At 49.6% G+C, this 24,095-nt stretch overlaps 1 protein-coding gene across 1 annotated transcript in view; it reads left to right on the plus strand.

The window, feature by feature from the left end:
* Window positions 1-24,095, plus strand: part of agbl4 (AGBL carboxypeptidase 4) — a 350,340-nt gene that overhangs the window by 190,148 nt on the left and 136,097 nt on the right. The window contains exon 5 of the mRNA XM_076022940.1: window positions 12,593-12,687. Within this exon, the coding sequence (XP_075879055.1) occupies window positions 12,593-12,687 (95 nt within the window). The remainder of the gene's footprint in view (window positions 1-12,592; window positions 12,688-24,095) is intronic.

Here is a 24,095-nt window from a genome sequence, read left to right on the forward strand (position 1 = left end):
GTTGGACGGAACAGCTGCAAGTATCAAGCTGATACGGATACCAGTGTCGGGGTTGATTATCGATATCTGAATCTGAATCGATTCACCTACCACTGGTTCACTGTCCAGCCTGGACCTTCCTGTGTACAGGACACATGTTCTGTACCATTCAATGAGCGGTTTGTAAATGTATGTTGTACCTTGTAGCAACGTCCGGTAGCCTTTGTGGTGAACTGCTAAACCTTTTAGCTGGTATGTTGCCTTGAACGCTACCTGAACCTGCCGCCCTGCGTGGGACGGCTGGCAGCAGTGATGGCTGCATAGTGGATAGGATTTATGGATTTGCACCTCATCCAAATCCAAATGTCCTCAGTGTCGCTCCGTCATGATGGCGGTCACGTCAACGTGGTTGTGATTGATGCCTCCTCCGTCGCAACAAGTTGTAAAAACATCCCCGTGTAAGTAAATCTCACAACACGGAGAGGAACAAGGACACACAGACGCACAAACTGCACAGACATGCTTGGATTGTTTGTGCGTCTGCTGCTCCGGCTTGGCACAGGAAATTTCAGCTTTAATTAAATTCAAAGTGCATCACACTTTGAATTGGCGCTGCTAGAAGAGTTCGCGGCTATGTGAAGTTGCAACGTGTTTTACGCACATTGACAGTAAAGAATCCTGGTGATGATGTTGGTCCTCATTGCTAGCGTTAAAGGGATTGGAAACAAACAGACGTGAACCTGAAACTGCAGCTTGACTCTCTGACGTCAGGCGGCGATCCGGCCTGCTTGCAGTCGTCCTCTCGGGGCTCGTCGGACTGACGGCTCCTCGTTCATCCCACTGGCACCGCCGCTGCTGCTGCTCAGCCCGGCCAGGTGCGTCGTCATACCTCCTTCAGACGGTCCGGCCGCCGACAGTTCGTTCATTTGGAAAACGGGGGGGGGGAGCGATTGATATTCCACCGCGAGCTCCTCGCCGCTTAGACATTCACTGCTGAATTTAGCCCCGGCGTCGCTGCGCCGTGCTTATCCAGCAAAGGGCTGCGGGGGTGAGCGCCCTCGCCGGGGCCGCCGCCGCCTCTCAACATTGACCTGTGACATCACTTCCTGCTGAAGCAGCACAACTGTCAGCGATGAGCCTCGGTGTCCTTCAACCTCCCATCCCTGCCCCTCCCCTGCCCGCCGGCAGTTATGTAGCTACTGCGAGAGCAGACGTAAACGCACTGACGACACACACACACACACACACACACACACACACACACACACACACACACACCACTGCCTTTTGACCCCTGTGTTTTGTTCTCTGTTTTCAGCAGCTCTTCAAATTAGTCTGGACGTGTGAGATGAGAGTGTGTGTGTGTGTGTGTGTGTGTGTGTGTGTGTGTGTGTGTGTGCGCGCTCTGGGTATTCGCTCGTGTTTGTGTGTGTGTATGTGTGTGTGAGACGGCCGGTGGCAGCAGACTGAGAGTGCGGACTGCCAGCAGTACTGGACTCTCATTAACCTCCCTCTCCCCCCACACAGTCTCCTTCATCAGCTTACCCAGGCCTGAAGTGACACACGGCTATCTGGAGTGTCAGCGGCGATAAAGATGCCGCCACTTGAACATTTTAATTGGAACTTCTGCTGTTGATGTGTGAACAGCTGTAGGACGGAGAAGGGCAGATCTATCACGGCCGTCCTCGGCAGACCGCCCGGGGGTCAAATGGCAGCAGTTACCGTGGCAGGGAGAGGGAGGGAGAAAAAAAAAAGGAAAAGCCCAAAGCTCCTGTTTATTTATGATTTTATTGCTCTGCTCCATCTCGGCGCTGCTGCCTCCTTTCCCCCCTCCCTCCTCCCCTCCCCCCCCTCCACATCTGCATATTCACGTTCTCTCGTTTAATGACTGAAACCAAGAAGGAGAGACAACCTGGAGGAGTCGGCGAACAGGCCAGCTCTCTCGGAATGACCAAGGACAAATTTATAGACTCGGTGCAGGATGGAAACACTCACACACACGCACACGCACACACACACACACACACACACACACACACACACACACACACACGCACGCGCACACACACTTCTGAATCCTCTTTACTCCCTGCAGACACAAATCCATTATTCATCTCAAAATGACTCTTTTTCTGCCTCCCCCTCTCCTCTCGCCCTGTGGCTCCTGGCGGTAGTGCGGCGCCCGACCAGTGGGGGTGCTTTTTCTAATTAATGCAGATTGTGCAAGACAACAAAAATAACATATTTGCTTTGACGCCGGATATTACTGGAGTGCAGGCGTGAAAAAAAAAAAAGAGCTGCCGGTGGCGAAAAAAAAAAGAAGAGAAAACCTCGCCTGTTCCTGCGTCATCTTGTTCGGTGGCTTCAGCGGGCGAGCGCGCTAGCTTCCCTCAGCCGTTCACTTATCAGTGCAGCCCCTTTTTGTATGGAAGATAAATGTTATAACGCCAATTAATCCACCAAAAACATATGCAGGGAGGGTGTATGACAGGTGGAAATCTCAATGCCCTCAGGCCGAATCCAACCCACCGTGTCATTTCATGTGTCCTGCAAGAACCGCTGTCGAAACTCCGTCTCCCACAATGCATGTGGACTTTGAGACACGGTAAATCCAAAAAACAATAACTGCAGTGTATTTCCACATCAGTTTTTATTTTTTTAGGTGGAATTGATTAATAACCAGGTTCAGGGTGAGAAAAGTTGATACATATGAAAGGAAACCTGTAGTCTATACAATGCCAGTAAGGAAAGGCACTTAGCTCTGCTGCTCACCCCACAAGTGCATGTTTCTTCCAAGTGGCATCGCTTAAAAGGGGAATAAACAGGCTTTCCGATGATATAAGATTCATTTCCAAGAGGCATTGTCACAACAAAGAAAAAATACCAATGCAGCAACATGCTTGATGTTGGCCTCAGTTGAATGTCAGCCTTGATGGTTGGAGAAATGTGGCTTTCTTCACTTGAGAAGGATTTTCAGAACAGAACCATGTGCTTTCTCACAACATTAGCGACTTGAATGAATCCTATACAGTATATGAAGGAGTAACCGCAGCCTCGCAGACGCCCCCGGCCGCCTCTTGGGGGGAACCTGATGCCGACAGCCCCTGATTCACTGTGGCAGTAACACCTCCAGCCACCGGGCGCCATCCACCTGAATCACGGAGGAACTCTAAGAGCGCAAAGCTAACAAGACCCACGAAATCAAAGGTTAAGCACGGCGATTTGTCTAAGCACAGGCACACAAACAACAACAACAACAACAACAGTTCCTCCTCAAGCCGCCGCCATTGTGATCTGATTTTAATGAGCCTGCCAAATGTCAGCGAACGCGTCGTTCAAGCAGCTCGTCTCGCACATAAGCGACGACGCAGCGCGCAGACAGGGGGCGATGCTATGGAGTCGGGATCACGCGCGCGTGGAAACGCAGACGAACAGCCCTTATGCGCGTGCACGCTCGCAGGTATCATTAAGTTTGGCGGGGCCGGCGTGTTCTAATTCAAATATTTGATAAGGCGCGACACAGCGCTGCTTTGCATGCCATTAGACGGCAATCTAAATAACATTTACATGTCATTTATGTCGTTCAAGGCGGCGCCGAAGAGTGGCGTCAGCACCGTGTGCACATTAAAGGCTGTGCTTATTCCGCTCGCCAGCAGGATTCCTCGCCGCCGAATTTGCAAATGAATGCAAATATTGGATTTCTCCCCAGACGCTCTTTGAAAGGTTGGTGCTTCCCGGGGCACGCTGCCGAAATCTCCGACGCACAATAATTGGTAATTTATGGAGGTGATCTACAAGTTGAACTGGTGAAGGGGAAGGAAGTCCAGCCGGCAGGATGTGCTTTTTGTCCTTGCGCTGGAATCTGTTTTAAGACAGTGACGGTGAAACATTTTGATTTGTTGTGTCAAGTGGCTTCACGCAGCTTTGTTAAGTAATTTCTTCGATTTTGCAACATTGACTCATGAGCAAAGTGAGTATATTTAAAGATCCAGAAAATTCATAGCAAAAATGCTAATGCGCCTCTTTATTATTTATCATGCATCGATGTCTGCCAGTAGCGGCGCCCTCGCTTTAGCTTCCGCTATCGAAACATATGTTTCAAAGAGGCGGTGGGATGAATCGTCCCCCCCCCCCGCAGGACACGGATGACCACAGCATCACCCTGAAAACATCTTTCTGCCTTTGGCAAAGTCCATCTATGAAGGACTGCTCTGATGTTAATCCTTGTTTTCACACATCACCAGCTGTATTATCGGGGTAAAACCATCAAACCCTGTGTAGATCCATGTTCTGGGTCACTGTGGACCAGCTCTTCACATGAACATAAATGCTGATTATCAGGGATTTTTTTGAATTCAGTTTTATGCAAATAGATCCATTTAAATGTTCAGCATTGGGCCTTTAACAGTATTATGTAAGTGTGTTGTATTGCAGAAGATGTAACCTTGCAATGGTTTAAGTTCTGCACGGCTAATTTACTCATGTTTCCCTTTGAGTCCGCTAATGAAATGAACTCACTGAGCATTTACTTAACGCACGATCTCATGGAACCACTTAGTATTTTTGAGTAGATTGCTGATTTTCTTGTTATTTCCCAAAACATTTTTTATGAGCAAGCTTCTATTTTGCCGGATGCAGCGGGCGGGGGCGGTGGTGGTGGGGGGTGGGGGGGAGGGCTTTGTTTGTATTTCTGCGAATGTCTCGGAGGACGTCCCTACAGTTAGTTCATCGGCTTTCTCCACTTCCTCAACCGTCACTGCCGGGGGGGGGGAACATAGATGTATTTTAAATGTGCTCTGCAACATGAGAAGGAGCCCCGGAGCGATGGCAGAAGATGGGGCTGGGTGAGATGGGCTGTCAGAGTCCAGGCGTATCACTCTGAGGACGCTATTCCCCTCTGTCACATCCACAATAACCCTCAAGAGGAGCAATTACTTCCCTCTGTCCACGCACAAATTTCAATATTGTTTTGTACGCCTCTCTCTATTATTGCCGCCTCTTTTTTTTCCTGTTCTTTTTTTTGGGGCGGCGGCGGCGCAGGAGATGTCGAAATAGAGGCGGCGAGAGATTGAAGGAGTGGGGATGGCACGGACGGAGGGGAAAGGGAGGCAGGAATGAGAAGGAGAGATTGGTTTTCATGCCTGGTAGTCAGCGAGCCTGTAAATCTCCCAGGAGCGTAGTGGAAGACAGCAGAAGGTTGATAGTCATCCATCACTCCTGACAACCCCGCTGCTCTGGAGGAGCCTGACAGCGCAGCTCCGCCTGAGCGAAGGGGTTCGAGGGGGGTCGGGGAGGTGTGTGTGTGTGTGGGGGGGGGCAAGGAAAGATAAATAGAAAGGGATGCTGCCTGCAGAATGAGCAAATTAACTCTTCCATGTTTAAAGCGGGAGGGGAAAAGGGGGGGACAGGGAGGTGAGGAGACGAATGCACAGGGGGGGAGAAGAGACCCTGGGAAGGGAGAGCAGCGTTCCGCTGCTGCTGCTGCTGCTGCTGCTGCTGCTGCTCTGTTCATCCCTCGCTGAGCACCGGTGGCTGCCGCCGCTGCTGAGGGAGAGGAAGTCAACTGGCCGGAAGTGCAGCACGGCACAGCGGCACGTAGCTCATCGCTACGCTTTAGCTCCTTCTTAGTCTTCCTCTTGTTTCCTGCGGGCACAGGAAGTGGTCGTTATTCTTGGAATGTGGACTGAGAATTTTCCATGAAAGCTATTTATTTATTTATTTTTCATTTTGTTCGATAGCCTTATGTTGGAACAATGGTTGTCACTATGTATGCCTGGTTTCAGTTTCAGTTCTGGGCAATTTTACACTGATGAGCTAACAGCTAAAGCTAAGCCTCTGGCCACCACTATGTAGTTATAGTTTCAGCATCACTTTTTACAATTTTGACTTGACTGCTAAGAGAAAGAGTTGGACCCTTGCTGTTGGTAACAATAATAATAAACTTTATTTGTATAGCACTGCTCATACACAACATGTGCAACCTACAGTGCTTAACAAAATAAAACAAAACAAAACAAAGCAAAACAAAGAAAGATAATAATAATAATAAGAACAACAATCATAATAGTAACTGTGAGAAAAAATAAAAAGCTCCACTGCCCCTCCCCCACCCCATACGGACCCACCCCTCCCCACCAACGCACACAGACAAACGCCCACCCCCATATTCACACAGACATAATACAGAACCACACCCCGGTTGCCTGGCTAGCAACAATCTTGCAAGCACTTTATGGCAAAATTTAACATACTAACATCAATCATCAGTCCTGTGCCAGGCCTACTTGTGGTGCTGTCTCATTGTGCAATTTACCCTCTTGCGAGTCAGTGAATTGTGAAAATAATAGGTCAAAATGGGTAGCACATCAGACCTTAAAAACACTGTTAGCCCTGCATCTCAAAAACTCTGATTAACATCGCAGACCGGACTCCTGCTCCTGCCAATGTATTCAAGACAGTGTGGCTGATCGGTACCAGTAGTCACTAATCCTCTGGCATTTAAAAGATTCAGGTGGGAAAATGGGTTCTACATGGTGTAAATTAATTAAAAAAAAAATAATAATAATTCCAAAAGCCCTTGTGGAGCCGGAGAGCTCAGCGCAGCGACAGTCATTTACAAATCACAACATGAATGTTAAAATCTAATTATAGCTGCATGTTACTTTATTGCGTTTGCACCACCAGGTCTGGAAATTGAATCCAGGCAATAAAAGACTTTCAGAAAGATGAACCGATCTCCATCTCCCACCGCAGCAGCTAGTTTGCTGTACTCCTGATGCTAACGCTACACATGTTTGCCATGGTTTGTTTTTTCTGCTCTAGTTTATTTTCTAGCATTTGCCTGCCTGCACGCATGCGTGCATGTGTGCGTCTGACCTCCATCAGTGTGTGGAGGTCCTTCAGCCATCGGCGTCACTCAGCCCGAGTGAAGCCATAATTAAATAAGTTCCACTGGTACATTGTCTTACAATGAAAGGGGAGAGATTGCCTTTCAACTCGCCGCCCTGCGAAACTTCCTCCTCCTCCTCCTCCTCCTCTGTTTGAATTAAAGAGTCGCACACAAAAAGCCGTGAATGCTGAAACCAAACAAAAGCTTTTTAAAAGACTGCCACCGTGCTATCTGATATCTGCTGGAACAGCACTGCTTTGAATAAATCTTTTTTTTTTAGTTCAGCGAGGGAAGAGGGAGGAAATTAAAAGCCGACATTTAAAAAGGGCCTCTGCCGGGAGACTGTTGGCCCTCAGGATCAATAGCGAAGTGTCTCGCTGCTCCCCTCCGCATATTAGCTCACTTTTCCACCAGGCATCTCGGACCAAGTAGAAACAAACAGAGGCACCGCAAGACACACAAAAAAATAAATAAATAAAAAAAAATCACTGTATTGTTTTGACGTCTCCTCTCTCTCTCTGTTTGTGTGTGTGTGTGTGTGTGTGTGTGTGTGTGTGTGTGTGTGTGTGTGTACCTGTGCTGCTGTATTTAAAGGGCCCTATCCTCCTTCTCTTCCTCCTCCTTCTCCTCCTTGTTTCAGCACCTCGAGCTCACACTGGTCATCAGGGAGCAAAACTGTCAGCAACAGCATCAGGCTAGAGCTGAAAAAACACAAAAACACAAAGCGGGAAGCGGCGGCACACGACTTCAGCCTGTCAGGTTACATGTTGCAGACTGAAGTCAAGGTCGTGCACGTGCACTTGGTCCCATAGGAGTCCCGGCAGTCTTCCACCCCCGCTCGTTTCTGCCTCACGCCGGACCCTGACCCCTGGCTCCTCCCACTGGGCCTCGGGGCTCGTCCCTCGGCGTTTCCCGCGTGGCGCAGAAAGCCCCGCCCGCTGTCGGACCGTGACCTTCGGCACCGTCCTCGGCCTTCGGCGGGAGGGACTAAGCCCTGCCTGAGCCGCCTCCGGCGTGAGCTCGGCCACAGCAGCGCCCTGGGGAGTCGCCACAAAATCGCTGTGAAAAAAACGGGGGCTTTTCCTGCTCGTCGCCGAGTGCCAAAATTTCAAGATTTGCTTTTGTGACCCACCTTGCATCAAGAAATACAGCCTACAGATACCAGGAAGTGGCTGCTTAAAAGCCTACAAGTTTAATTGCGACTTTTTTGGTATTGAATAAGCTGGTTCTTAACCATGTTTACCCCCCAGGTGTGCACGAACTGCAGGCTATTATCTCAGTTTCAAAATATGACGCCGGGATGTTATCTGCTGTCAATAACGGCCACCAAAAGCAGGTAATTATTGCATCCCATGGATCTGAGGTATTGATTTAAGAAAGAAAATCAAAACAATACCATGCCTCCTCTGCGGTGGCGATATGGATTGTTTGGTCTGTTAAGAGCCTGAAAATTGTACGAAACACCTGCGGAAATTGGCCAGAGAGCAAAGTGACACCCACAACGCAGGTCGCCTCCGGCCAGACTCAAAGGTAGCAAAAATAAATGCCAAATATTGTTTCAATTACAGTGTAAAAATGGATTTCAAAGTGCAAAGCTTCAAATTAATGAAGCTGCAAATCAAAAATCTTCAGCTGAACGTTGCTTTTTACTTTTAGCATTTTAGCAATTATTATTAGTTTCTCTTTTTTTTTTTTTCAAATCAATGAACTTAGAAGGTGTCATTTGCTGAGAGCCGCATTCGTACATCACAGCTAATTACTGAGTCGTCCTCGGCCATCTCTGATTTTCCACAATGAGTGTATTTTATCTGCGTTGCTGTTGGATCGTGTGTTTGCGTGTGTGTGTGTGTGTGTGTGTGTGTGTGTGTGTGTGTGTGTGTGTGTGTGCGCGTGGCGCTGCTGGTGGTGTCAGGTGGTCCCCAATACTGCTGGTAGCTGGCAAGCTGTGCATCAGTGATCAGACTGATCAAAGACAACAAGAGAGGAACAGGCAGGGCTGCCAGCAGCGATCAGGCTGCCCGTCTCTGACGGCCGCCGACACGCAGCGCCGCTCCGCTGCCTCCTCCGCGGTGGGAGCGACGCGGCGTGTCTCAGTCGGTTTGGAGACCTCGCCTGCGATATGAGGGGATGAATTTTTCACAGCTACATTGTTAGCTGGACCACCGGGCGACAGTTCGAGTGCACGGAGGTGTTTCGGCGGCTTGATTTCCAGGTAGAGAGACGAGCTTCCTTTGCGCCGGCTGCAGCTCCGGAGTGGACGCCTCCATCTGGCCATTTCTCAGCTTTTCTTTTTTTTCTTTTTCTTCCACCACTGACCCATCAGCACAACAGATTCCTGCCAAAACTGTGATAAACAACCTCCCAGTGGTGTGAACACTGCGCGGTCCTCGTGCTATTCACACAGATTGTAGCCTGTTTGTTTTAATACAAACACTTTTTTTTTTTTGCACATTGCAGTTTGTCTTGCAAACATAAACAAAACTTTGTTTCAGAAATGTTCAAGCCTGACCTTTATTAAATTTTACACTCACCTGCTCTGAATTATTCCCTTTTTTTGTTTTTTTTGTTTTTTTTTATCATGTTTTTAGATCACTTTCACTAGCGGCTGCTGGGATGCGGGTGCCGACAGGATGCGGCACTCCTCCCTGCAGAGGTCTCGGCCCGACGCATTTAGAACGGCGCTTTAATAATTAATCCGGCCTTCTTCCAGGAAGCAACGCTATCTGACCACTGGGCCGATCGATGGGAGATCACAACGCAGCGTTTTGGGCCCCGTTGTAATCGTATCCCGGTGGGGCGCCACCGCCGGCTCCGCTGCCGAGGCTATTTCAGACGGTGGAGCTGCGTCTTCCGTTTTCCTCCAGGCGGTCACCTTAACGCCGCTCAGCCCAGGTCACATGACCGGCGTTGGTGCAGCCTTTCGGGTTTGTGTTAGCACATTTTAGTTTATTAGTTCATTTATTTTGGATTCCAGGCTCTGAGTTCATTGCCTTTGATAGACTCCCTCATTAATTCCGTGCTGATAAATTTGATCCATTCGCTACTGCCAGAACTTGGGAGTGTTGCAACATTAACGCTCGTTTGGGTGTCCTTGTTTGTGAGACGCCCCGTGCAAGTTCGCGTATTCGTAGATGTCCATTGTGTTGTAACATCCGGAGACACCTGTTCTCGTCTGTAAGTCGGTGGCGATGGGCCGGCGCTCGGCTTTGACACGCTCCGCCGACATGACAGCTCAGACAGCATGGATGTTAATCTCTTCTAACTGCTCCCAGCCTAATTAAATCTTCCAGGGTTAGCACACACACACACACACACACACACACACACACACACACACACAAACACGCATGCATCCTCGCTTGTGTCTATTTTTTAATGATCTGGAGAATCGACCACGTAGCACTCAGCTTGATTCACGTGCATCAGACTGACTGGGATGGAGGGATTTGCAGGAATGTTTGGTCCGGGAAGGTTGAAAACATTTTTTCAAATGTACCTTTCACCTCTCTCACACGTCTTGTTTACGCTGCGCTCATGAATAAATGAGCAGAAGCATTGTCTCTATCCTCTGTCGGCAGACACGTCAGACTTCCACACTCAAATCGCTGGGATTTTAATGATCGTTGGAACTTCTGGGACGCAGCAGGTCATCTCGTCGGTACCAAATAGCTTAAATTAGAGACCTCCCAAATGAAAAGCTCCCGTAATCAGCCGCTCGGTGGTGGCAGGAGCTTTTTAATCTCGAGAGGGAAATGACCTCCTCCAAACACCTTTGGCTGTCAGTTTGGACGAGGTTTTGATCGATTATTCTCACTAAGCAGGGTTTTGTTTGGACCAGAGGGGGCAGTGTTTGATAAAATGGCCTGAATGGAGGCGTGAAAGGAGAAAAGGGAGCAGTCATTCCCTCCCGAAAAAAGTGTGCGACACATGTTTAATTAAAAGAAACGAAACTCATTGCGCTGATCTTGGCTAATCCTCGAGGAACCTTTAAAAGCCGTGATTTTGCTAAAGACCTTTAAATACTTAAGGAAAAAATAACGTTACGTCTATTTCTGCCGGAGAACAACGCAGAACTGATTATGCAGCTCGGCTCGGCTGCTCCTACTTCCTGTTCCCGCTGCTTGTTTACCTCCAGTTACTTTGCCTCTCCCACTCGGGTTTTTATCAGCGTGGTGTAATTACTATGCCGACTCTTTGTGCCGTAGCTACGGTACTATTTCCTCTCCGGCGCTCTTATTGTGTTTTAGTCTGCCTACAATTAAAGCCCTCCTTCTTTTTTCTTTTTCTTCCTCTTCTTCCTCCGGTTCTTGGCGGTGGCAGCCGCGCCTCCTGTCACCTGTCCAGCCGCGGCTCCCCCGCAGAGTTAAACAGGCCCAGCAAATAGATTACAAAACCGTGGGTGGAGGCAATAGAGGGGATGGTGGGGTGGTGGAGGGGTGGGGAGAGACAATCTGAATTTGTTGTGGGTAAAGAATGAGGACGGGGAGGCTGTGTGCAGTCAAAGAGAGCCGGCGGAGTCGGAGTAAAGGCTCTATTTGCCTGAGGGGGGGAAAAGGCTGAAAAGTAGCTCTCGCAACAGATGTGCAGGGCAGTAAAGTGTAATTGAAATGCCAGCAGCAATGGTCTTATCTCCCTGCTACAGGAGCCTGCTGCCAGTCTCAACATCAGTTAGATGTCATTTTACCTAAGTCTGAATCAGCTTGCCACAATCCCCCCTCCCCCCGCCCACCCTCTTTCCTTCTGATGCTGGCCGGGCGGGGGGGAGGAAATGGGTGAGGGCGGGTGGTGGTGGGGGGGAGAAAAAGGAGAGTGGGGAGTCTGTAATAGGATTTCAGTAGCAGCCGGTTAACTTCCACCACCTGGACTTAGCGGGTAATTTGATATGGGCCATCAATAGGATTCATTTAGCGCGCGGCAGCATTAGCGCTGCCATTCATTTGACTTTTAAAGAAAAATATATTTATTCATTCCCCCCTCTGGCCGGCCACCCCCAACACCACCACCACCACCACCACTTGTGCTGATCCTAATCATGCAAACAAAGTTGTGTGTGTGTGTGTGTGTCGGTGGGGTGGGGGGGGGGGGGAGGCTGAGCTAAGCTGTAAAAGTCTCCGGTCGGGTCGAGGCGGGGTTGCCAGACTCTGAGTGCTGCTGTGTGCTGCTGTGTCCTGCGCCCCGGGAAAGGCTAAGTGTGCGGGGGCCCAGGCTGCATCCCCTCCGGGTGGGCGGGGCTTAACTCCTCTCAGATTAGAAGCGGCCCCTCCTCTCCCTCAGGAACTGTGTTTCCACCACACGGTGTCATCGGCAGGACTCTGAGGCCGCCTGATCTCCTCCACCAACTGTTGATGTGTCTCCGCTCGGCTGGATGTCAGTGTCACATGACTGGATGGATCAATAAATATGAATGAATAAATACATGGGCAGCAAAAGGCTTCCAGTATTAAGCTGCTTAAATGTATTTAATCTCCAGTTGTTATAATAAGAACTTTGAATAACTATGAAATATTTTTTTTATGTGTCCGTAAAACATGTCTTTTTAAAACTTTGAATGCTCACAGGGATTTTAAACTGGTTTCATTGGTGTGTTAACCTGGCCAATTCCTCGAAGTGGCCCTGCATTAAAGGACTGGGCTCCAGGTTGAGTTGACTTTCTGTCTGTGGCTTCTCCATGTGAACACAAAGCGCTAAATGTTTTTTGCGTGTTTCTTCTGCTTCTTCTTTCAGAGAGTCATCTTCAATGTGGTCAACTTCTCCAAGACCAAGAGCCTGTACAGAGACGGCATGTCTCCTGTGGTCAAGTCCACCAGCCGGCCCAAATGGTGAGTTGCCGACATTCGCAAAGGCCTCTTCAGCATCACAGGCCGCTCTGTTTGTTGCACTTCTCATTAGCTTGGTAGCGCTAACGGCTCAGCAGCCAAATCCTGTGGCTGCAAGGTCAAAGCCGGCATCAGAATGGGGAGGTGAGGTGGATTTGAGTGACTTGGAACGTGTTGAGCGTGGTTGGTGGTAAATCTTTCACCTGTGATCTGGACTGCAGACGAGAAACTGCAAACAAAGTGTTGGATGTGTCTTCATAACTTTTCTCCTTGGTGCGCGCACACACACACACACACACACACACACACACACACACACACACACACACACACACACACACACGCACACGCACACACACTCCCTGTAGACTGATACTTCAGATTTCCAGTGAGGACGCATCTGAGCACATTAGCATGTGATCCATTGGTTGGCTGTATGACGGCTGTCTGATGTAATAACGCTTGACTGATGGATGCAGAGATACTTGTGTACGGCTCGGTGTGTGTGTGTGTTGGGGGGGTTGTCGGTGCAGCGCTGGGCTTGAAGGCTGCGTCTGCCAGGCGGGCTGGTGTGTCCAGCGGGGCGAGGAGGGGGAACAGGCTGGCGTGATGAAGTGCCGCCGTCCGAGAGGAGCCCTGACGTCTGTCACGGCTTGACGGAGGGCGTCCGCGGCAAGAGCCAGGCATCTGCCACCCGCAGCCGTCTCTGTCCGCGATCCTCGTCGGACTCCGTAGCGGCGTGGCGGCGGGCTAATGGGAGGAGACAACGGGCACGGCTGCGTGGAACTTGGCGAAGATGAACCGCCAGCGCAACGTCATTTTTTTGTTTGTTTTTTTTTCCGCTCTCGCGACTCGAGTCACGAGTTTCGCGCCGTTCGAAGTTTGTGGCGGACTTTTGCAAAGTGCTTGAACTGATCCGAACAACCCACTTTCTTCTCGGCGCGGCTGTCAGTTACAAGGCTTAAAATAGTTTTTATTGTCCAGCCGATGGTGGAAAAGCAGTCATGTAAGAGCTGTTAGCTGAACCTCGGCATACAAAGGGAAAGAAAGAGAGAGAGAGAGAGAGAGAGAGAGAGAGAGAGAGAGAGAGAGAGAGAGAGAGAGAGAGATGCTAACAGGGGCAGAAGGAATGAAGGCAGAAGCACAAGGCAACAAAACTACACCTTTCTCGACTTCTTCTGTCTTTTTTGTTAAAGAAAAGTACAAACCAAACAGTGAACTAGAAAAACCTGGTGAACAGCGACACTGCAATAATTCAGTGTCCAAAAAACCCCAGAATCAATCTGTGTGCGATACGGTTTAAACTACACACACACAAGTAGTTCAGACCTGTGAACCTTTGTCAAAACGCATATATCGTCTTGTAAAGAGGGGAGTTAGAGAACAAAAGGGGATGGGACGTGTCACAGATATTTAAAACGTAACACACGCACACACGCGCACACACACACACACACACACACACACACACACACACACACACACACACACACGTACACGTTAATATAAATCTTCACTCTCCCCTGATCTGACCATCAGGAATATTGCATTTCTGGGTCTTTCTGATCCCAGAGCTCCTCCGGTTGCTCTCATCATGTGGCGATCAAGCGATCAGGTGACAGACACAGCAGGGCGGCGGCATCTCTGCAGCCCAATCACCTCTGCAGTCCGTGTGCATGTGTGGAAAGCCTCGTTTTGAACGCAGGCTCCTCTATTTGACTTTCCAACAGAGCTCGGGCAGCTCCTGAAACGGCAGTCGGCTTTTTTTTTTTTTTTTTGACAGTTACAGATATGGAATAAATAATAATAATGTAAAAAACGGGGGAAAAAAAGAAAAAGGCAGAGAGCTTCGCCCGTCTGATCCGAACTGGCTCAGGATGGACAGGACAGAGGAAGTGGAGGAGGAGGAGGAGGAAGAGGAAGAGGAAGAGGAAGAGGAGGTGGGGAGGCTGCAAGAGGAAAAACACAAAGTGTGAGAGAGATTAAAAGCGAGGAAGACTGCCCCCCACTCCTATCCCAACACCTCCACCTCCTCCACCACCACCACCACCTGCCACCCCCACGTCTGTATTTATCAGAGGAATCGTCAGTATTAACCCGGGAGTTGAAGCCTTTATCTCTCCGTGCAGGCGCCTTCCGTCCCGGGGCCGCCGCGTCTCTCCAGGCGACGCCGGCCCCGGGGCCCCGGCTGGCCTCGGCAAAGCCGCTCGTCTCGCTGAGAGACAACTGTCAGATTACAGCCCTGCCCAACGCCTGCCGCTACAGGTGGAATGATCCGCCCTCTATCGCTCCTTCCGTCCTTCTCTCTCTCTCTCTCTCTCCGCCTCACGGCTCCGGTGAGGCTGCCGAGCCGACGGACGACGGATCCCCCGGATTTATTTTTTATTTTTTCCAACCTGGCATTTAAAACGTTGGCTGCAGGGTTGCGTGTTTGACACGGCATAAATGACGGCTGAAGTTAAAAAGGACGTTGGTTCTTGAAAGCGTTTCAGAGATCTGACAGTGAATTTTATCATCGTTGGAAAACATGCAAAACTTTCTGCAACACAGGAGGTCGGTCGCAACAGAACAGTCCTTTCCTAGCAAGACTCTGAAATTTCAGTCAAATCCAGGATACGGATTAAAAATATATCAGCTTTTGTTTCTTGTATGTTCTGAAACTCTGCTTATCACTGGGAGTTTTATTACAGAGTCACATCTGTGCTTTCAGAACCCAAGCAGAAACTTTTAACCCTGCAAATCTGCAACTCACTCCCCGGCATCCCAAATGGAAAAAAGGTCTAAATTAAATTGTCTGCACACTTTAACGCTCACCAAACAAAACAAAAAAAGAGGACGATAACATCAGAGAAGTCTGTGAGTTTCGCAGACAAGAGGGGGAAGAGTTGACCATAATTCCTCCTACTTGCCTGTCGAAGGCAAACGGCCCCCTCGGCGGCACTTGGTGCCAACTGCCCTCCCTGCGGTCGGATGGATGCTGGGCTGCTCGAGCAAGGAATCGCCCGGCATCCTTATTTTCCCAGATAAGCTAATTAGAAAGTCAGAGAGCGTGGTGTAACGCAGCTGCCTGAGGCCGGGGTGCCAGGAGGGGCGGGGCTAATGGCCGCAGCGGCGGCATGAGACGGATGGAATCGGCTTTCCTAGAGCAGAGGACGAAGAGACGGAAATAACAGCAAACAGCAAAGAACTTTCCACTGGATTTTCTGGTGTGAGATCCAAGATTGACTTATTTTGCCTGCTTCTTCATCTTGTTGACCTCCAGGAGAAAGTTTTCTCACTAGGTCTTAATTAGAGATTATTAGCCCAGCTGCTGCTAAACCGACTCGTGTGTTGGCTGCAACAAATGAGATAAAAATCAAGCAAATAAGAAAAAAATAGCATGAAGGCTTTTCACAGTGCTAAATATGTATCATCCAACTAGCTTTAGCAAGAAACCAAGAAGACAGAGTGCTGCTAATGTCGCCACTCACACCAATAGGAAGCTTCCATACTCCTGGGTGAACTCTAATCGGTCTGAAATGTAATGGACAGAAAGTTCATCTAGTCACGTTTCAAGATTGGCTTCTTCTTTCTGTGGGCTCTTTTCCAAAGCAGATGTGTGAGGTAAAATATAATAAAGAATTAAGGAGGGTGCCAGATTGCTTCACCGTGTTATTGCATTAACAAGCTAGCCACCTATCCACGTCTTCGTTCTTTGATTAGAATATTGTTGGAATCAATGTAGACAAAGTTTTTCGATTTAACTATAACTTCATCTTCTCAGAATTACTTCAAAAGGTTACCGTGAACTGAAGCACAACACCCAGTGTTACTCAGCATTCACTCACTCGCTCCGATCTGGCAACCTGAAACATTTTCCCCGCTAAGTCGTACATGCTGTTTGATGATTGTGTTGGGGATGTTCTGGTCCGTGCCGTCTCTTTTAATTACAGTAACCTTCCGCTTCTCACCAGGTAGAAGGAGAGGGTGGGGGGGTTTAAAAATAGCCCCTGCACCTCTAACTGTGCTGACAGATGAACAGTCAGTGTCGGAGGAAACCGGTTGCCAAACAGTGCCTCTAAAGTTAGAAGCAGCCGACCTTGATCAAGGGCAATCGCTTTCCTCCGCTTTAAAAGGAGCCAAATGTGTGTGTGTGTATGTATGTGTGTGTGTGTGTAGGTGTAGGTGTGTGTGTTTTTACACACACATATGTACATACATATCTAAATATACATATATAATAATGCATTACAGGCAGTTGTGCTGCACTCACCGTCAGACAGACAGACAGACAGACAGACAGGCAGGCAGGCAGGCAGGCAGGCAGGCAGGCAGGGCAATTTTGCCGTTTCCCCCCCAGCACCCGAAAAAAAATCCTTCCTGTAAGCGCGCGTATGGTGAAATTCGATTTGGAGATGTCTACCTCTCCATCGGCGTGCGTGTTGGCAGTAATTGTTCTGTCAATCAGCGCCGCTGCGACCTGCCTGCCTCTCCTGCCACTTGTTAAGCCCTGGCAGAGGGTGAGGGGTGAGGAGGGGTGACGGGAGGAGAAAGGACTCCTCCATCTCCCCCCCTCCCGGTCCGTCCTGGCTGACCTCGGCTCCTCCCACCTTTCTTCTCAAAACTCACTTCCTGCCCGTAAACTTGCACCGTCACTCATTCCTGCACTTTATTTCCCTGTTTGCTCTTCTGTCGCCGCCTCCTCTTGCATCCCCGCATTTGTTTTCAGAAGCTGCACCCTGTCACACACACACACAGCGCGTTGTATTCCAATCCAGCCCCTAAAATGTCACACGCAAATATCTCCAGTCTGTCGCCCTTGTTGAAAAAAAAAGAGATGCGTTCAAGTGTTTTGATGACTTTGCTGCCATTTTTCCTCGACTTTCCTTTTTCACAAAGCGAATCCCCAGCTCGCAAAATGAGATGCAACAGTTGGTTCCATATCACCTGCCATCAAACGCCTCACTCAGCGACTCTTCTGAACCGTTGGCTGAGGTGACGGCTAACTAGCTCCAGCGCTAACCGAACTAGCGGTGCGCACCAGTGTTCATGGACTCACAGCAGGAACAGCTCACATCAGGCAGCCGACTCCCACTCGCTGGAATAACATCAGCGGTTCACGTCTACTCGGCTCCACTGTCAGGACAGGCGCGGGTCTCTGGCTCCGCCCCCTCTCCCTTAACCCCACCCACCCACACTCCCACCCCTACCCCCGCCGCCGCAGAGCCCCTCTGTCCAATTAACCACGTGGCATGACTTTTAATAATAGACCCTTTAATTGTCGACAAATGAAGAGTGATGTAAAATGGCTAATAGCTTGTGCTAATTATTAGGGGAATTGAACGGCTGTTAATTAAGGGCAAACAGGACAAGGACCGGCTCGGGTGATTCTGAGCAGTAAAAACCGAGACTAACGATTCATTTCTCGACGACTCGCTTCATAAAAAAACATCCAGTGCTGCTGCCCCCCATGCCCCCCTCCCCTCTCGCCGTCGCGTCCCCCCTCCTCCGAGCTCAGGGGGTGTGGGGAGGGGTGTCACACGAGTATAAACAGGAGTGCGCATGAAAAAAACAAGAAAAAAAACGTGATCCACAGCGACCAGAATCTCACCTGGGGGGGGGGGGGTCGATAGAGAGTCGCAGCTGCTTGTTTCACTATTAAAACACAAAGCGGGTAAATTCCCCACACGTCTGTTGGCTTGTGTTGCGACCGGTCGGCGAGATATTTAGTGCGGCGGCCCCTCGGCTCGGCTCCCTCTCCGGTTGTCGCTGTTAGTCTCCAGGCGAGAACACAAATGGATTGTCAGTCATCGCCGCTCGCCGTCGCCCCCCGGAGACCAGGCGAGCTTCACTGTCTTCCCGCAGCCGCGGTCCTTTTCTTTTCTTTTCTTTTCTTTCCCCCACTGTAAATTCACCCTTATTGCTCCTACAGTGTGTTTTCATTTCAGAGGCCAACCACGTCCTGTGCTGCTCACATGATCTCCAATGAAAAAATAGTGGCAATGGTGACAGACTGTCCATGTCTGTCTCGTATAAGATTCTTAGATTAAAAAGAAGAAGAAGAAGAAGACGAAGAAAAAAAAAATATATATATATGATTTTTGCTGTCTGTAAACATTGTAGCTGCGATAAGGGAGATGGCCCCAAAATCCTCTAATAAAACCTGCTGCAGGAGGCGGCGAGCGGCGCTAAGACGCGCTCACTCACATCTAATTATCTGTCGGCGGCGACGAGCAGCGGGAGGAAATGGACTGATGTGCACAGTGTTTGGAGGGAGAGAGGGAGAGAGGGAGAGGAAGAGCCGACACGAGCCGCCTGCTGCAGCGTCACGAGACGATTTGGTCGACTTTAGTCCAAATCCAGGAGCTTCCTTTTTCTTTTCCGAGGCCCGAAACAGGAGAGTGATCAGAAAGATGTGTTTCATTAGACAACTGTGGCGGCTCCACCTCCCTGCTTCCCCCCTCCCTTCTTTCTGGGAGTCTTTATTCCTCTGACTTTTTTTTTTTTTCTCAAACTGTTGGGGAGCAGAGAAAAATGGAAAGAAGATTGGAGAGTAGTGGAGAGGGGAGGAAGGGAGGAGGGAAGGGGAGGGGAGGAGGAGCCAATCAGAACAATCAGCAGCGTGCGCTGCTTCCTTGTTCACAGAAACTCATTAGCATGCTGCCAGAAGAAGTTAAAGAGGATTATGTGGAAGAAATAATGAGACAAAATGTAACAAATAGATTCAAATTCTTCCAGATGCGGATAAAGATGCGAGTGTGTGTGTGTGTGTGTGTGTGTGTGTGTGTGTGTATTTGTCTCCTGGCGGGGGGCAGCGAAGGTTAAGAAAAGGCAGTGCAGAGCTGTTTGGTACCGGGGAGGCGACTCGTTTGCGCCTCCCCTCCCCTGCCCCCCCCCCCCCCCTTCCACCCCCCTCCGCCCTCCACATTCAACTCACAAACGACTCACCCGGACAGTTTTATGTTTTGCCGGGAGGAGAATTAAAAAGGCCGCTCAGCCTCTCGTGGGCCAGGGGGACGCGTGTCAGCGCAGGCCTCCCTGAAAAGCGCTCTAATCTAAATGCTTTTGTCAGGGGAGATTTGGTAGATTGCAGCAGGCAGAGGTACAAATTGGTTGTGTCATCTTATAATGAACTAGGTGAGGCGTTGCAGTTTTTTCTTTTCCTTTTTTCTCTTTTTTTCCCGCCCTGCAGCCGGCGCTCCCCTGATTACTGCACTGTAAGTCAGCCGCCGCTTTTAGCCGCGGCGAGCGAGGGTGGCCGAGTGGCCCTCACCTTCAACCCCCCCCCCACTCCAACCCACTACCACTCCCCACCATCCCCCACTCCCCTGCATTCAGCTCAGCCTGATCTCATGGGCGCTGCAGAATGTTTTGTTTGAGAAACGCGCGCGCAAAAAAAGGGCCGTTCCTCCGCAGCGTTTTGTCCTACTGTATTTTTTTTATCCGCTGCTGCTGGATTTACATTTACATATAGAAGGCGCGGCTGCTGGCTGTGCAGAAAACCTAGCACGCACGCGTGTGTGTGTGTGTGTGTGTGTGTGTGTGTGTGTGTGCGTGCAGTTTGAGGGTGGTTGGCTGTAAGCTGTTTAAAGCTGATTGGGTGTGCTCAGCACGACAGCAAGTTGACCCCCTCCTCCCCACACACACACACACACACACACACACACACACACACACACACACACTCCCTTCCCGACTCGGAGCAGAGGATTATGGGTATCTCAGCGGTTGCACAAAGTCCTGTTTTCAGGTGTTTATGGGACATATTAGGGCCAGTGTGTGTGGGAGCGGAGGACACCTGCTTCCTGTCCGGATAGAGGGCTGTCAGTGTGTGTGTGTGCGCGTGCGTGTGTGTGTACGTTCTATCTTCATTATTATGGTTGTTATTTTTAACAAAGGTTTGTCATAAGCAGCCCAACTATTTAATTACACAAAGTATCAGCATCTGTATCAGTCTCATCACCACAATACCACTTGTAGTCTTGGTATCAGTTGGGAAGGGAACTGACTGGATGTTTTGTCTTGGTGCGCCTGACCGGCTCTTTCACGAGTCCAGTTAAACGCTGCCGTGCATTGTGGGTCGCCACACAGCGATGATGCACGTCTAATGTTGCCCCCGACACCAATAGGAAGCAGCAAAGTGTTGCTAACTCGCTGCAACAAGTCGGATCTGGCTTGTTTAGAATGTGACCACCAGCAGGTTTGTCCACTCGGCTTCCTGGTTGGTTCACTTGTGAAAGTGGAGTTTTTTTTTTATTTGTTTCTATTATTGTTTCCTGAAGTTGACACTATTTTATCCATTATGTCATATTATGTTGTATCTAATCTTTTTTTTTTTCTAATTACATTTCTATTCTCTTTCTAAGTCAGCAGATTAGTCAATATTGGAAGTAATCCAACTGCAGATTAAACTGCATCAAACACAGTTAAAGTGACATTTACTGTCGGTCCAAATCTAAAACCAGCGGCATTTTTCACTTATAGTACAGCTTGATGTGGCTCCATATTTTTTCGGCCCATAATTTCTAAAGCAGCATCAGACGGAGCCTGCAGTTAAATTATCAGTCCCCAGTTTCCGGCGTTAAATAGCTTTTTAAAAGAACTCCCCTGACACCGCCGTCCACCGCACAGTGCAAGATAAAAGCACCGGCTGACAGCTGGAACAGCGGGCCGGCTAAGCTATTGTCGCCCTATAGAGAGAGTGATGCCACCCAGCCGGGCTGCGTGTGTGCGTGTGTGTTTTGGAGTGTGTGTGTAAGTGTGCTTTTTGGCTGGGTGGCCCTGGGTGTGTTCGCGGCGGTGGGCCGGCTCCTCGGCGAGCGCGCGCATCTGTTTGTACTCGGCCGTGTTTGTGTTTGTCAGTATGTTTGTTGACAACACTGTAGGACATCGGGGCGGGATTGCTCCGAATGTGAGGAAACAGCTCATCTGAATATAGATGGGTCCCATCTGGAGGCGCTTGGCTTCGGCCCTTCCATAATTTGGTAAGCAGCTCAGCATCTGCAGCGGGCTAATGAAACTAAAGGCACCGGCGGGGGAAGGGAGGGGAGGGAGGGGACGGAGGGGAGGGAGGGGAAGGGGAGCAGGGAGTCGGCGGCTGGAGGGATGTATGGCCGGACCAGCAGGTGGTGGTGGTCGGGGGGGAGGGAGTGGGTTGTGGGGGTGATGGTAGAATTTCGCAGGTCTTAAAAAGAGTCCGATTGCTCCTCGGAGAGAGCGGGCAGGAGAGCCAAAGTAGGCCATTAGAAAAGTGAGCCATAAAATGAAGACAGTGGTGTCTTTATTGTGGCCCATTAACTTGGACGTTCATGTGGAGACGGCTGCTCCATGTGCCGCCGTAATGAGCAATATAACGACACCACGTCGCAGAATGATGCGCCGGGAAGAAGAGAAATAATAAAAAAGAAGAAAAAATAAGTACGAAGGCAACAGCGCGCTGGTTAGGGAGAATTATGCTAAGCTAGCGTGCTCGCCTTTGAGGGCACTTTTCGGAGCTGTAATGGCACCGTGAAAAGTTTGTTTCAGACCGTCAGGCTAATTAACTTGACGCGCTAAAAGAAACACGTATATTTTAGAGTGGCAGTGCAAGTTTTTTCACTGCAGGGTTTTTTGCCTAGTCGGTAAATTGCGAGGCTCGTTGCAATCCGCTGCGGCGTTTCAGTAAAATTGTCACAGATAAAGTTAAAATGTCAACATGGGACATTCAGGCATACTTATTGTTACTCTTTTCATTCCAGCAAAGCGGCCTCCACTTCAGCCTAAATGCTAACCTCTTTAGCGGCAGCGAGGCTAGCGGTTGCATTAGCTGTGTCGTCATTGTGTTCTTCTGAGGCTTTTGTAGGCAGCTAGTGGGCAGCTAGTGGGCAGCTAGATGCTTCCTGGATTAAGTGAGAGAAAAAATTTCAAACCCCCACTGAAAATTCTTTCTGTTGGAAGTCGGTAAGATGCAGATTTCGCAATTGAATACCCGGTGCTCTGGCTGCTGTGAAAGGTTACAGACCAAAAAAAAAAATCTGCATTTTTGTAGCCTGCCTTTTTCTCCAAACCCTGAACCACTGGGCCGTCCGTCGAGGCTGCAACACGCAGGTCGCTGAGGGAGTGGAAGGCCACAGGCAGCTCTTCTTAAACATCATTATTATGTCTTTTTCTCTGCCCCATATCTCCGAATCCCAGCGGGGATGAAATGAAGAGACGACGATCCCCGGTTTGTTTTTGTCATCTTTATCTCCTATCCCAAAAAGTAACAGTGCCCCATCCCACAGAGCTTGTTGTGTTCTAAAATAAAAACAAAAATTACAATAACGGGGAAAAATAACAATCGGCATCATATGAAAATTAACCTCTCGCTGTGCTGGAGCACGATGAACCAGCAGGCCGACACCCACCGGTTGTTCATGAGGGAACGAGGCAGGCAGTGGCCTCCAATATCTGCCGACTCCCACAGTGGAGGAAAACATGTTTTGGAGGAGATTAGGATCCCAGGCGGAAGAGATGAAAAGGTAAGAGGGAAAGGTGAGGAAGACCACCGGAGGTGAAGGGAGCACCTGGGAAGAAGCGTGGATTGAAGGTTGCTGGAGAAGGTGGGGGTGGAGGGTTTGAGGGGGAGATAGAAGAAGGTTCCCAGGAGGGTTTTCTTTTCCCCTTCCAACTGTGGAGACGTGCTGACGGGGTGTCGGTGGGGTCACGCTCCTCACGCGGAGCGCCTCCGTTCACTAATTCATCAGCTTCATTAAGATGGAATTATAAGGCAGCTGAAAGAACTCCCCCCCACGCCCCCAACCCCCACCCCTCCAACCCTCCCCCGGGTCAGCGAGTGGTCTCGGCCGTCACTGCTACTAATGGAAGCCTCCAGTGTGTCCCGACTCTCGGCCACGTGCAGCTGCTAATGGTGTGGATTCTGAAGGATGATTACTGTCATCAAAGGGCAACACGGCGCCATTTACACACTAGCGCCTCTGCACCAGGCTTGTTGCTGGGTCGTCTTTTTACAGCGGGCTACACCGGCGTGCCGGAAAAAAAAACAAAAAAATAAAACATTCCTAACTCGACTGGATCCATCTCCTGCGAGAGGAAAGCTTTTGGAAAGGGGAGGCAGAACTTGGAAGCTGATGGGAAGAACCTTCAGTCTATCTGAGCAGACCAGTCTGAATTTTTGAGATCGGTCGCTCCAGCTGGACGCTTCCTGTTAGCGCAAAAGGGCCTAACCCTAACCCTTTTGTAGTTCCCTGTGGTGAAAGCACAAAAATACCCCCGAAATACTTCTATTTATATAAACTACGTCATGAAATGTTCATTTTGCCTCTGTTCTTCAGTCCTACCGAGCTGACTGGCTGGTCTCAGAATCTTTGGATTTCTGAAACAGACCGAAAACTCCCTCAGAGTTTCCCCCCTGAGACGAATCTCAGAAGAGCTCAGACTTTTCAAAAACCCTG

Source organism: Nelusetta ayraudi, unplaced genomic scaffold, assembly GCF_046127955.1.
Source record: "Nelusetta ayraudi isolate G7.1 ecotype Tasmania unplaced genomic scaffold, CSIRO-AGI_Nayr_v1 ptg000013l, whole genome shotgun sequence".
Taxonomy (NCBI): Eukaryota; Metazoa; Chordata; class Actinopteri; order Tetraodontiformes; family Monacanthidae; genus Nelusetta; species Nelusetta ayraudi.